This window comes from Electrona antarctica (assembly GCF_951216825.1).
Source record: "Electrona antarctica genome assembly, chromosome: 17".
NCBI classification, from domain to species: Eukaryota; Metazoa; Chordata; class Actinopteri; order Myctophiformes; family Myctophidae; genus Electrona; species Electrona antarctica.
The window spans coordinates 15205698-15220706 of NC_136798.1; the positions used below are offsets into that span (position 1 = coordinate 15205698).

Consider the following 15009-nt stretch of genomic DNA (forward strand, 5'->3'; position numbering starts at 1 on the left):
ATATGTAAGCAGATACATTTACAAGCAACTTTTGTGGCAAGATATGAAAAGCATGCACATCCTCAACAGAAAAGTCTATGCTGTTTTTTGTTTGTTTTTTCTACAATGAATGACTGGTGTTGCAGTCAACACTCATCTGTCTCAACTAAGGCTTAAAGATGCCATTCCCACACTATCGTACATGGTTTGAACTATGTGAAATACAGAATATCTCACCTGGATTAACATGGTCAGCCTTTTAACAGCTGTAACAGTCTGTAGTACCTGTAACCTGACTCCACCAGGTGGAAGAGACGCTTAATTGCTTCATAATAAATGAATGCCACCCCATCTGGCAGTCAGGTTAGGTCTGTATTGTTGCACACTGTTAGGTGAGATACAGGTACATATGAGATACCGGGTAAGTCAGTTATAGAGGGAGTGCTAAAATTTTTGTATTTTTCATGTGTCTATGAGGTGACAGTACTTTATTAGATCCCCTGGAGTCGTTTTTATGTGCAATGGTGTATTAACTTTGTATTTAGGGTTTCTTCCTGGAGGATGAACCCTCGACAGTCAAACGGGCCAATGAAATAAACAGCAATATAGTGACATCACACTATCAGGGAGGCCCTTTATCATACAACTACAGCTGTGGGTGCGGCTTCAGTTCAGGTGGATCACCACCCATCACCACCCAACAGGCAAACCAGGCATACTTAATGAACTGGTGGGCGTGCCCACATAAAAACAACAATTTAACAAATACTGTACACATTTAAAAAAAAATCACACCCGTGTGAACTGAGTGGTGTAAGGTTTTATATAGCATGATCAGCTGTGGTCTGACGTAATGTCTGACGTCCGATGTGAGGTATTATATAAGGTAAGGTATTATATAGCCTGATCAGCTCTGATCTGACATAATGAAATCACACCCGGATGTGATTTCACAACTGGCTTTTTTTGCGCAGAAAAAATGACCATGGTTGCTACGGTCATCCAGTTCACCCGGGTGTGATTTAATTACGTCAGAAATTATTTTGAACATAGCAACCATGCTCATTTTTTTCTGCACACAAAAGCCAGTTGTAGGAGTGGTTTACACCACTCAAAAAAATATATACCTCCTTATATAACAATAAGACCCGATGATCATGTTTTAGGGTGGAAAAAAACGGCACGCCATCTTTAAACATGTTTTGTTTGTTCACATGATCAAATTGTAGGGCAGAACTGTTCACTATTGTGTAATTTTCTGATGAGCTTGTTTTCCACCCAGGACTGTGTCTAAAGGTTTTTGCTTGCAGGCTTCATGGTGGAGGTTTATGTCATGTACCTCCAACAATGCACCACATGGCAGCAAAGGTCTTAGATCAAATGTTAATCCATTAACCCCTTTAGACCTGAGGACACGTACTGTGTCACCTCATAGTTTTAACCACTTTAAACTTTAGCTGTTGAAAAATAGCAGATCTACAAGCTCATAGCACGGAGCTTGTAGATCTGCTATTTTTTTAAAATCGTGAAAATGATTGCAAATCTTTGAATAGATTCGTTCACAGCAAACATTTTTAACTCTTATACTTGCTTCTGGGAGGTCCCTGAAACAACATATTTTGAGATGGGGGGTCCTCGGCCAAATACATATTATGGGGCTCCTTGACATGAAAAAGTTTATTCTGGGGCTCCTTGACATGAAAAGGTTTGAGAACCACTGCTATACAACAGCGTACCACCCACAGTATATGGAGAGGAAACTAGATCTACAGATAAGAGACACAGAATACTACAAGGACGAAGGTGCACAACCCACTGAAATAATCTTTATGATTAACATATGTGATTGTGAAACACTGTAGATTCTTTTTCTGTTCCACATGCATAGTAAAATAAAATAGAAAGGAAAAAATAAAAATTGCACCAGTGACCTCAAGCTTGGAAGAGCAGGCTTGCAGAAAGCTGATGGTTTTGAACACATGTAAAACGTGAATGAGTGAACAAATCTGCAGTCACTACAAAACCAGTGCCCTTGAGCAAGATGCCACCACAACCACCCATGCTTTGTGTGTGTGTGTGTGTGTGTGTGTGTGTGTGTGTGTGTGTGTGTGTGTGTGTGTGTGTGTGGGGGTTATGTGGTTATAACTTAGGTTAGGTCTTGTCCGAGACTAGATCTGGGGTGGTCATCCTGGCTGGGCTTCCATCTTTTCCAGGATGGCAATCTAGTGGCAACCAGCTCACAGTAGTACTGTTAAATTATAACCTGGGACAAATAAAGCAAAGAAAAACAGGGGCTCAGCCAGTAACAGTAACACCCGACATCCTCTCAGTCAGACTGAGAACACAGAGTGACTAGTGTTCTCGGGCAGAAAGCGGAGAGTTGCCTCTGCAACCTCCTTTAACCCCCACCTCTCTCCATTATTGAAGAGGACTAAGGAACTCTTGCGTCATGACAAATTACAACTTTCTGAAATTAGAGGTATGGGGAAGTTCCCCGCTGAGAACCGTTAACAAGTTAAAGAAAACGCACGCACAAAAAACAAATCCTCAGTTTGATGAACAAAAACAGAATACAAAAGTAAATGAATAAAATCAAACCACTTGAGTTAATTTAAGTTAATTTAATGTATGTCATTAATAAGTGTTTACTAGAGGAAATACAATGATAAAAAAAAGTACCAGAAACATTTCATTTACCTATATGCATTCTGTTAACCCCTCTCACGCAATGCTATATAACATTCTTAAGATACCACTAAGGCATCAACAATTCAACATCACCCACTCCTACAAACATTCACATCAAAGAGCAAAAGTAGACAGGATAGCAGTCTTTTTCAAAGCACTTAATGGACATGAAAATTAGAAGAAAGAATGTCTTTATGGTATACAGTATAGTGAAACAGATTGCTTTTTTGTATGAGGTTTAAATGAAAACATGGATCTGTTTTGAAGATTGTGAATGGAACAAAGCTCATTTGCAATTTTGCATGCCACTGAGGGCAATTATATAATCAAGGTGTCTAATGAAATTTCTGTATTTCATTTTGCTGATGACAAGGCTGGTAATGCCACATTCATTTAGTTGCTGCAGCATTGGTTCCGTCAGTGCAAAAACACCCTTTCAAATGTCCTGACAGACGGCAAGTAATTTATAAGACATTATAGTCATCGTATACAGTACAGTGTATTGCAGACAAAAGGCATCATAATGATGTAAATGTACGTTTTTAGTTGTAATGAAGATCAAAAGGTTAGCTTGCTATTTGATGTGGCTGAAATCAGGAGATTAGTCTCCCAGACAACCTGATGAATTGTGACATAAACACCAAGATATTATCGGGTTATTTGCTTTTCCACCGGAGTACTGTGGAAATCTGCAGGAACTGCAGTCTTTGTTTAATGTGTACAGAGGGAGGGGACATCTGTTTAAATACCGAAGATGACTGAGGTCATTTAATGTAATCAAACAAATGTTAAGAAATTAATGCACGGAAAGAAATATACACATTCATTCATGTGACATCTTTGTGTGAAATATGTTTTGAAGCTGAATTGTGCTCGAGATGACGTGGCTGTGAATGTAACTAAATATTGACACGCGTTTACTCGTGATAACTGTGTTTAGTGTCGTTAGTCATTAATTGGGAACGAGAGGACCCCCTTGAAAAGGAGTTGCTGCAACTCAAGGGATTATCCTCCCGTTAATTTCAAAATAAAACAATAGTACAATAGCATTTATTAAACTGTATAGATGTTTTAAGACCTGCAGAAAATAATTCATATTAGTGGTGGGGCACAAGAGTTGTTGAAACGATTTGATAATGAGGTGTAACAAAATGTTACAGAACATTGTATTGGGTTTGCTTGTTAATTCTTTGCAATGAAGGGAAATTCCCATACCCAGGCAGCATCAACTTGCTCCCAGTAACCTGCTTCAGTTGATGAGGGAGTAGCAACTAAAGGATTCAGAAAAACACTTTGTTAGTCAGCAAAATCCGATGGCTGACTCATGTGTCACTTTACACTATCATGACATGCAGTTAAATTTTGCATTTTTGTTCAACAAGGCTGTATATATATATATATATATATACACACATTGACAAAAAATGCTTCAAAGCAGAACACTGCTCGTGGAATTCTGGCTCCATCAATATCCCTTAAAATGCACAGACATCTTGTCACAGTAGGTTTTAAGTGGCTTCAAAAGCCAAGTATGTTGGTAAATTCAAAATAATTTACAGGCCGTAAGGGGAAATTGCAGTACAGAGCTTTTATATATATATATATATATATATATATATATACACACACACACACATCATATTACAGGGAATTCAAAATTCCTGTAGTTGCTGATTAGAAAAATCCCATGTTACCTGGAGGGTGTCTTGGTGTGAAACCAAAATTCAGAATCCCTTTCTGCATCTTTTTGATAAAGAAAATAGAAACCCATGGCAAAACAAAACCGTACCACACACACAAAAAGTAGACAAGAAGAAAAGCACCACAGAAAACGTGGGCATCAGTTCCCAATTGTATTCCAGTCTCTTATCAGTTAGTTCCCCGCTACACTTTCTGCACCGGCGGCGGTGCCGACCTCCGGCCTGTCTTCATGCGGCTGCGTGCGTACACCCGCAGGAAGAGCGACAGGAACACCACGCCAATGCCCAGGCCACCCAGCCACGTGACAGCGTGCCCATAGAGGAAGCACGACAGCAGGATGGCAATGGCTTGCCTCAGTGTCATGATGATGGTGAAGACGGCGGCGCCAAACTGGTTGATGGTGTAGAAGATGAAGAGCTGGCCACATGCCGAGCACACCGACAGCAGGACGGCGTGAAAGGCAAACTCAGAGTGGCGTGACATAAAACCCAGAGCGTCGAAGAGGCCGCCTGTCTCCAGCAGCGAGCCCACAGTGAACAGGCAGGAGAACAGGTTAACGCCAAACATCATCTGCACTGCAGACATCTTGTGCTTGAAAAGGTTGTCCTGCCAGTTGGACGTGAAGCTGTCGAAGACGATGTAGCCAACGAGGATGGCGACGCCACTCAAGGTGGTAACGTTGGCCGGGTGGCTGTTGGCTGTGCTGGTCAACAGAAACATGCTAACGCCCACAGAGATCAGCGCGGCTGTTAAGTACTCCCAGTATTCGTAGCTCTTGCGGTTGACGACCTTTCCCATCAGCATGACGGGGATGACCTTGGAGGCCTTGGCGAGGACCTGGGTGGGGAAGCTGATGTACTTGAGGGCCTCATACTGGCACCAGCTGCTCAGTATGTTGGAGAGCGAGGCAAATGAGTACTTGTACATAGGCGCTCCGTGCCGTGGCTGCTTGAACAGAACGCACCACAGCCCCGACACAGTCAGGGCAAGGATGCGGTTCATGAACACCAAGAACTGGGAGTCCTTGAACTGCTCGCCCTCGCCTTCAACCAGGTTTTCTCCGTATGACCGCGTCATAACCCTCTCCTGGAGGACCCCCCATGTTAGGTATGATATCTAGAAAGAGACGAGAGTTGTAGAGCGAAGTTGTAAGGGCTTTCATGGTAGTCCATAAATGGTACTATATCCTGGTCAATAAAAGTGGGTGGTTGTTTATACAATGCTGAGATAAACAAAGATATGCAATAGAGGCAAAAGAAGGAACTCAAAGGACCACAATGGTAATAAGCTCTCAAGCTTTTTTGTTTTATCCTTTACACATATATAGATAATAATAATTATAGATAATGTATATGGCTGCATTTTTGTCAATATCTCAATCTCAATTAATCAACCAACCAACCTGAAGACCTGCAGCACAGACTATTAACTTTATGGCCTGTCTAACTGGTGATCCAGAGTCGGCCTCGAGCCTCGGTGCTATCGATACATCATCCAACAGACCAGTCTTTGTTTCTCCGCCAAACACACAAGCTTTTATGAGAGGGTAGCAAACACCTCGGCCTGCAAGGAGTAGAAAAATAAAAAAGATAAATTTACTTTGAATTGGCACTTTCAGAAACTTCAGTTAGGCAGTAAATCCATGGAAAATCCAAATAAGGAAAACATTTTTGAAAAGCTTTAATGTGTGTGCCATCAATAGCCTTTTAACTAGGCAAGTTCTCTTGTCAAGTTACCCTGATGCCTCAACTCATGGGCACATACTGCAGTAACAAGTACGTCATGTAAATTTTGGAATACGCACAACTCCAATCCTCACTGGGAGTGTTTCTGAAGCGGCCGTGTGCAAGCACTTTAAATGCTTGTGGTGGAATCACAAGCACATAGTGGATACGGAACAGAATGTGCTACCGTATTGCTTACGTTTTGCAATGCTTCCAATCCACGCCCAGCGGAATTGGGGCATTATCCTATTTGCAGAATGTGCTACGATTTTGACTGTTACTACTTTACTTTGACTAACTCTCCTAATTGTAGATTAGTTCTGGTGAGGTCTAATGTGCACAGCCTGCACACCACCTTTCCTTTAGTAACAAAAGAAGAAAAAAAGGCTTGAATTCTCAAAGTAACTATATTTATTTTTAGGGAATTATCATTGTTACACACCTGTTTCTACATAATTGATGCGCTTGAAGTAGCTAATGAGTAGAAAGCCGGGGATGATGATGGTGGAGTATCCTAGCATATTGACGAAGAAACGGAAGACCCAGACATCGTGCCAACCGTCCAGCAGCGACAGCTGCTCAGAGGCCACAGCAGAAGGAAGGAAGAGCTGCAACAGCCCAGGCCAAACCCTGCAAAACAACACAAATTAGAGCACAACCAATATGGGTTTTTTGAGATAATCGATTAGTTTAACCTCTACTATTGGCGTGATATAGTGATTTTCTTTACCTGGAATGAATATAACTTTTCTGTGTGGTCTATGTGCACCGATATGACTAATCGTATAAACAAATAGCTTTTATTAAACAATATTTAATATTACTGCATTATTATATTAGCCTTTCATTTTAATGATGTCAACCAGAAATGGACACTGTGCAATGTGAACAAATAAGGAATAAATAAACTCAAATAATTGCTAAATAACCATCAATAATAGGGCTGGTGTGAAACAAGACCAAATATCACAGTATTTTTACTTAATACCTCGTGGCGATACTATTGCATTATGATGATATACAAAATGAATACAATTGAAATTATAAAATAGGGCTTAAGTGACCAGGAAAAGACAACACTTATGCCATGCATGGCATATCACAATATATCCTAAATATAATTAAACCAGAGGTGGGCAACTTTCATGATAGTCATGGAGACTAGAGGACCACTCCTTGGGGCCACATTGTATATCTGCAATCTCACCAGTGGAAAACTGTAAACCCACTCGGGGTGCATACTTAGTTTAGACTAGTCATTGGTTATACATGGGTTAAGGTTAGGTTTAGGTGTGCTGCCCCGTGAGAGGTTAGGTTTAGGGTGAGGATTTGAGATTATTCAGTGTATTCAAAATCACTCAAATTATTCAGTGTAACATTTGTATTATTATTTAAAGTGCATTTAGTAATACTTCTCTACCAACTTTATGGGACCAAATACACTACATTTAAAAAATGCTATAATACAATCTAATATAGTAATTTAAATGGGTCACGCAAACTTGTATGTTCTGTGGTAAGGAATGAAACACTATACCCTGGCGGGTAGTGTTTCCCAACCCAAAGGGAGTTGTGAAAGGTATAGTACTTAACTTACAAGTCGGATCACAGAGATAAGTTAACCACAAGACCCTCTACAGTTTATACTTAGTAAAAAGGAGTTGTCATAGCTTTCACTCTACACCCGAAAATAGCAGAACTTCAACGTAACGTGTTGTGCTATACAAATTTTTGGTGAACATTTGCCCTAGAGTAGGGATGCTAGAGTTCAAGTGGTTAAGCAGTTAAGAACCACATCCCGGCCAGACTACTTTTTTAGTTAGTTAGTTTAAGTTTTAGGACTAGTTAACAAAGTTTTAGTAAATGATGATGGTGGGCCATGGGTAGCGGTCTAGCAGAGGGACAAAACTTAATCTTAAATTGACTGTAATAAACAGACAAGAATCATGACGTCACCAGTAAACAATAGATTAGTCACTCTAATCTTAATAGATGAAAATGGGAAAACTTCAAGCACACTCGAGCAAGGCAATAAAACACCTATGATGACATTACATATAAAGGACAACAAAAATGCCACTAGACGCAGACCGGTTTCGTCAAACAATGTTTTCCTCTGGGCGTGGATACCCACACCCGAAGAAGACATTGTTTGTCAAAACCGGTTGGTTGTCAGTATAACCTGTCATCACATTAAAGGCTTTTTAACCAAGTCCTGTTTTGACACCTCATCACCACCTGTAGCCGCAATTTGCAACTCTAGATTTTTTTATAATGGGATGAATCTAGAGTTGCAATACCCTCCATTGACTCCCCACTCATCGTTTTGCGTTTGCGATCTGCTTGTCTTAAACAACGTTAAACTCACCAACATTGCAGCTGTAGTCCAAGCTTGAATTATTCTCTTTCAATCTGCCGAGCTTGTTTTTCATAAAAATCCCCCGTAGACATGTTATGAGCTACTTTCTGTCAAGAAATTCTGTGCAAGTGATTTTCTAAGTGCTGGAGTTTGGAAGCGCTCGTCGTAAGTCACTGAACGTCCCTGCATGCATCTGTTTCGCATTTGCACATAATGCAGGAGGCAGCAGCGCGACCCCTTAATACAAACGAGCGCTTCCAAACTCATTCCAAACTCAACTCAACATTTCTTCTTCTTGACAGAAAGTAGCTCATAACATGTCTACGGGGGATTTTTATGAAAAACAAGCTCGGCAGATTGAAAGAGAATAATTCAAGCTTGGACTACAGCTGCAATGTTGGTGAGTTTAACGTCGTTTAAGACAAGCAGATCGCAAACGCAAAATGATGAGTGGGGAGTCAATGGAGGGTATTGCAACTCTAGATTCATCCCATTATAAAAAAATCTAGAGTTGCAAATTGCGGCTACACCACCTGGAGTACTTTAAGAAGCACTTTGTTCTTGGAGTCACTCTACACCAAATTCTTCCCCAAAGAATTGCAGAACTTCAAGCTCACAACACAGTGTGATATATCTACTATATATCTACTATTTTGGTGAACATTGCCCCAGAGTAGGGATGCTCTTGTTAAGCAGTTGTAAAGCACAGCCCTGACTAGTTAACAAAGTTTGACTACAGCAAATAATGATGGTAGGCCAGGCAGTGGAGGGACTAAACTTGTGCTTGTATGCTACATTGACTGTAATAAACTGACAGGAATCATAAAGTCACCTGGAAACAATAGATTACTATTAGTCTAATAATCTGCTTCCCCCCCCAACATTTGTAGTTGTGAGCCCCGCATCTTCAGCCTCCATGAGATCTCCCAGGAGCAACAGTCTGGAAATCCAGAGTCCAGTCCAGACCCGTGTATATATGGTTCCTAACGTCCTAACCCACCTGAGTCTAAAGTTAAACTTAGAACCTAAGCTTCTTTGCTGCCGTGGCACAGTGTAAGGACCACATCCACAGGGAGGGCCTCCTCTCAGGAGGCCTGCTCAAATGATTCACACAGAGCCTCTTTTGTGTGGGAACTCAGATCCAGAGTTCCAGACTGGGCAGCGAAGCCACAGCAGAGGCTGGCATGATGACCTGGGCTTTGAACAAGTAGCTTATTACATTTAAGAAACGCACCACTCTACTGCTGTACCAACACATGAGGTGCAAAAAATGCAAAGATAATAATAATTACCTCCACATAAATAGACTGCAGAATTCGTTTAGTATGGACTGGACCATGAACACTGAAATAAATCCAGAACTCAGCAACAGAAATGGAAAGGGTGAAACATCCCTTTTTGCCGTTTGACAATTTACGTCCCATACACTGCAAGCGAATCTGCCTAATAATTAGTAGACAGCTAAAACTTTCACTGTCTCAACGTAATAAACAAGATGTTGACAAATAACCGCTAATAACACTTTTTGTGTACCGTGGATGCAAACTGAGCACATTTTAGACAGTACAGTTTGTTCTTAAGATACATATATGCACATACTCTGACTGGCTGACAACTCGGAAGCAAGGAAGTGCTGGTTAAAAGTCAGCCCAGGTCCCAGACGGACAACATTCGAGTGGTTAATATGCGCGCTATGAATCATTTAAATTAACATCAACAGTACGTTGTTAGCTTCCTACTACTGTACCTACCTCCATGAAAAAGATGGCATTTTTCCCCCTCACTCCGTGGCCCGTCACCTGGCGTAACACGCCGAACGACTCAAGCGACCTCGCCGGAACAGTGCATGAAGCCTCGCAAAGCTCCGGGACTTTTGAAGGGAATGCTTTAATAATTAGTATGTCTTATTGCTGGCGAGTCGTCGCGTCTCTTTCCTTTCTGTCTCCTCAACTTTATCCTCCTCCTCCTGTAGCTGTGTGTGTGTGTGTTCACTTGAGAGAAGCAGGAAGCTTCCCCTTCCTTCCTCAACGCCAAAAAGGATGCCAGAGCGAAGAGCAAACGTCCGCCCAACACCACGCCCCCTATCGGCGTGGAAGAGTACAATTAATTATGCGGATGCAGATTGCAGACGTGTCGTGGCCGCTAGATCAGATTTTTTCCCTTTTCTTTTTAATAGCTCAATCTCAGTGATCAAATTCAGATAATTCAATTCAATGCTGAAAGAGCAAGCCAGTGGCTCTGGATCAGGAGGTGAGACAACAGCTGGGCTCCAAAATGACGCCTAGGTCATTCAATTCAATTCAATTCAATTCAATTCAATTCAATTCAATTCAATTCAATTCAATTCAATTCAATTGGCTTTATTGGCATGAGAAAACATACGTTTACATTGCCAAAGCAGAAAGCACAATACAACAATACATCAATACAATCAAAACAGAAAATATGTACATTTGAACGTCAGAATCTTCAATAGATCAATTTCTATATTGTACCAAGATCACTGGATGCAGGTATAGTGCAGGAATATACACAATGATTAGTCTTTAGGGTGGTTGTGTTCCGTTTGATATCCTTCTCCTATCACAGCAACTCACAAATCTTGCTGCTGTGTTTGCACATTGTTGTACTTCGCCCAGCAGATATGGGAGTTTTTTGTCATTGGTCATGTTTTCAAAATCTTCGTGTGTGGTTGTAATCTGTGGGACGTATGTGTCTCTGATGTCTTGGTACAATGGACAGATGGTTAGGAAGTGTAGCTCGGTTTCCACTTCATTTTGTGTGCAGTGGGTGCATAGTCTGTCTTCTCTCGGGATACAGGTCTGCCTATGACGGCCTTTCTCGATCATTCATGCTGAGGGGTTGAAGGGGATAGGGGCGGAGGGGGGCACACCTGGGATGCCAGGAGTTGCTGTTGAACCCTCTTCAGGTGTCGTGGGCCTAGTCAATGAAACACCGAAGATGGAGGGCGCCCACCTGACGACCCCAGTGAAACCCTTAGGCCTGGTGGTGGGTGGAAGGGGCTAAGGCTTAGCCCCTTCCACCCACCACCAGGCCTGGCTCAGGGAGGAGGATTTTTGTGTGTGTCTCTGAATGCCTTGATGAATTGAGGGTGTTGAGCCCTATTGTAAACAAGTGTAATGGTTTTATAGTGTTGTCCACTCAGTTAAGTTTTTGTATTGAGTTGTGCTTGAAATGTACTGTAATTCTGCAAACTGGTAATCAATCAATGCCCCTGAAACCTGTGAATCACCCGAGTGCCAAATGGTGGACACCAGAGATGTCATGGAGTCTTGGATGAACTTTGTTCATTGTCACGCTAATGACAGGCTCTAGTGCCACATATACCAAACCAGTAATTCGCTGCACTGTAATACTGGTAGACATTGCCTCACCCAACTCTTTTGTTAAACTGATTGTAACACCCAGTCCCATTCAGGTTTAGCCTGACACTCAAGTCTGAATTTTCATTTAGTTTCACTTCATTATTCCAGAACATATTTTCTTAATGGGCGTGGCTAGCGATTCAGGGCTGGAGCCAAGCTAATTCAGGTTAGCCCCTTTCGGGACCCTCAGTTAATTACCTTTTCTGAATTTTGGACGGCGGTAGCCTAGGGTCCCTCATCGGTTATTCCACTCTCCATAGGACGCAGATTTACATACTCTCTGTTCACGGAGACCTGCGCCGTCACTTGAGTGTTGGTGAGATGTTTCAAAGATGCATAACACAGCTATATAGGAGACAACGGAAACGTGTGCTAAAGAGCGCTAATCGGAGTTGCCGTTAAGTATTTTTAATTCTCTGAAATTCTCTTCCTCACTTCCCATATCCCGCCTCCCGCACCACAACTGGCTAGCTGCACGTCCTAGTTACTGCCTCTGATTGGCCGACCGCGTACATGCAGGATGATTTTAATGCCGTTGTGTCTTGGGAGGTGGGGCGTGGGAAGTGAGGATGAGAGAATTTCAGAGAAGCCAAAACTTCAAAAAAAGATTAAAAATACTTAACGGCAACTCCGATTAGTGCTCTTTTGCACACGTTTCCGTTGTCTCCTATAGCTGTGTTATGCATCTTTGAAACATCTCACCAACACTCAAGCGACGGCGCAGGTCTCCGTGAACAGAGAGTATGTAAATCTGCGTCCTATGGAGAGTGGAATAACCGATGAGGGACCCTAGGCTACCGCCGTCCAAAATTCAGAAAAGGTAACCGAAGGTCCCAAAAGGGGCTACATTCAGGTATGCGGTTAGGCGCAAACTTGGCTCAGGGAGGAGGATGCCCCTGCCATGCAGAGTCCAAGGCACTTTGGATAATAACATCATATCCTGTGTTTGTAAAACTCATAGTTATGTGGTTTGTTTATGGTTATGTTGTCATAGTGACGTACGGCAGTGTTTTGTTAATGGCTGTATCAGTGATGTCAGAGGTCTGCCCGACTGCCGGCGCTCCCATTAGCCAATTTTAATTTGAATAGGATAATTACTACTGCTGCTACGACTACTATTTTACCTGTTATTACATTTAAAGTGTAGCCTATAACACTGCTGAAGAAACTCACGGTTAATATTGAAAGTGACAAAACACATTGAACCTTCAATAGGGATAAAGTCAAGATGACAGCTTTGAGTGTATTACAACAGCTCGTTTGAAGGTTAATAGATAAAAATAAATTATATTTATTTTGTAATGCTAATTAGAAAGGACTGTAAATATATACCTTCAATAACCCAGCAGGGAGACCAAATACCGTGCTGTATTTACCTTAAAATGAGTGAATAGCCCTTTAAAATCTGACTGACAGTCACTGTACCATAAAAAATAGAAAGACCTTAAAAAAGAATTTGGAGGCAGATGAAATAAAGTTCTGAGAGGAGTTTCAGGTTTTAACTGTAATTTTTAGTAGGTAATAAAGTAAATTTACATAGAGAATGTGCTACATGGTTCAGATAATAATAATAATAGTACAATACATCAATATAATTTAGAGTATTCAATTGTTCCAATATGGATCCGAACTGAACCTAACTCTTCACAGTATGTTACTGGCATTAATAGTGCATCTGACGTCAGTTGTTGATAAAAAGTTCATTGGCTTGATCCGCAGTATCCCACGGTGGTGCTGGTTGTCGAGCACTCATTGGACCAGCACATGGATGATGAGACTGGTATCATTGATGTCGCCTCAAGCCGGGAGAGCGTGGACGCTGGCGTTGCCAGGCAACCTGTTGATAACTTTCCCTGCACTGTGAACTCTTAACAGAGAAATGGCCGGCTATCTACTTTCTCACTGGGCATCAAGGTCAAATACATGTAGTCTCAAATCAAAATAGGCCTCTCAGTATGCGAGTTAACTTGACTGGGGAAAGTCTAATAGAGACAGTAAATCTGAACTTGGCGTCAGGAAACCCATAATATAAGTATGATAAAATAATATAAAGGATAATATAGGGCTGAGATGATTAGGCACATGGATGGTGACATGACATAAATAGGATAAGGAGAACAACCCGGAGTAAACAGGCAGTAGGCTAAGAGTAAAATGATGATAAAAGGGCAAGATGATTAAATATGACCTATATGGAACACGGTCTGGGCCAAAGTTCTATCTGTGATGAACAACAGAATATGATGGAGTGGCCAACTTGACATGACGTGTAAACAACATGTCAGAATTTATCTAACAAAGGTATCCTATCAGACTGTGTTACGGCCTGGTATGGAAACTGGGTAAGTGCTTTCGGCAGAGCGCATAATGGGAGGCGAGCTGAGCTCCCTGAGCTCCAGGGACTGTACAACAAGCAGTGTGTAGCCAAAGCCCAGCGCATCATAAAGGACAAACACCACCGAAGTCACAAACTGTTCACCCCTTCACAACGCCCGCGGAAGGGCAACGGGGCCTACCGCATAGTACCGCAGTATCAAGAGCAGTGCCACCAGGCTAAGGAACAGTTTCCACCCGACAGCCGTCAGATTGCTGAAGCATGGCATGAGTCTGCCATCAGGTTACTGAGCAAGGCGTGAGTTTTGCTCAGCGGCCTGATGATGGGCGATGCCTTGCTCGGCGGACAGATGACAGGCAATGCTGATAGTCTGGCTTTAGACCTTCTTTTTGCTCTTCCTGAATCTACTGTGGATTATACGGACTAGTTGAATTGGAGTTTAGCTCTTCTTGAACCACCCACGGACTATACGCACCTTGAACAATGTTACACCTTGAATTATATCCGGTTGTAAATAAGATTGAGAGACCCTATGGGTGTGCTCTGTGTGTGTGTGTGTGTGTGTGTGTGTGTGTGTGTGTGTGTGTGTGTGTGTGTGGAGCTTACTTTTTGTGCCTTGGTCTCCCCCCCTTTCTTTGTTTCTTAGAAAAAAATAACACGATGGGAAACATGCACAAAAACTAATTTCACCCACCTTTTTACTTGTAAAACTGTGATGTGACAATAAAGATGATTCTGGTTCTTGAAATACAGTGTATTCCTGTACCAATGCTTTGTTGCACACAGTAAAGAAATTAAGAAATGCATCACTTGACAACTGAAAAGCCTCATTATTCA

At 41.8% G+C, this 15009-nt stretch overlaps 1 protein-coding gene across 2 annotated transcripts; it reads right to left on the bottom strand.

The window, feature by feature from the left end:
* Positions 1–2081: 2081 nt before the first annotated feature.
* Positions 2082–10434, bottom strand: slc35b2 (solute carrier family 35 member B2). 2 transcript variants are annotated; one of them, XR_013792120.1, is made up of 5 exons: positions 10203–10434; positions 6535–6722; positions 5771–5931; positions 3883–5484; positions 2082–2242 (listed from the first exon to the last, which is right to left on the bottom strand). XR_013792120.1 is itself a non-coding variant. In XM_079526660.1 (4 exons), the coding sequence occupies exons 1-4, from the start codon at positions 10220–10222 to the stop codon at positions 4552–4554; spliced, it is 1302 nt and encodes a 433-aa protein (XP_079382786.1). In that variant the 5' UTR covers positions 10223–10434; the 3' UTR covers positions 2585–4551. The 2 variants fall into 2 exon arrangements, 1 of the variants encoding a protein (XP_079382786.1); XM_079526660.1 differs by lacking the exon at positions 2082–2242 and having other exon boundaries at positions 2585–5484.
* Between the last annotated feature and the right edge of the window lie 4575 nt (positions 10435–15009).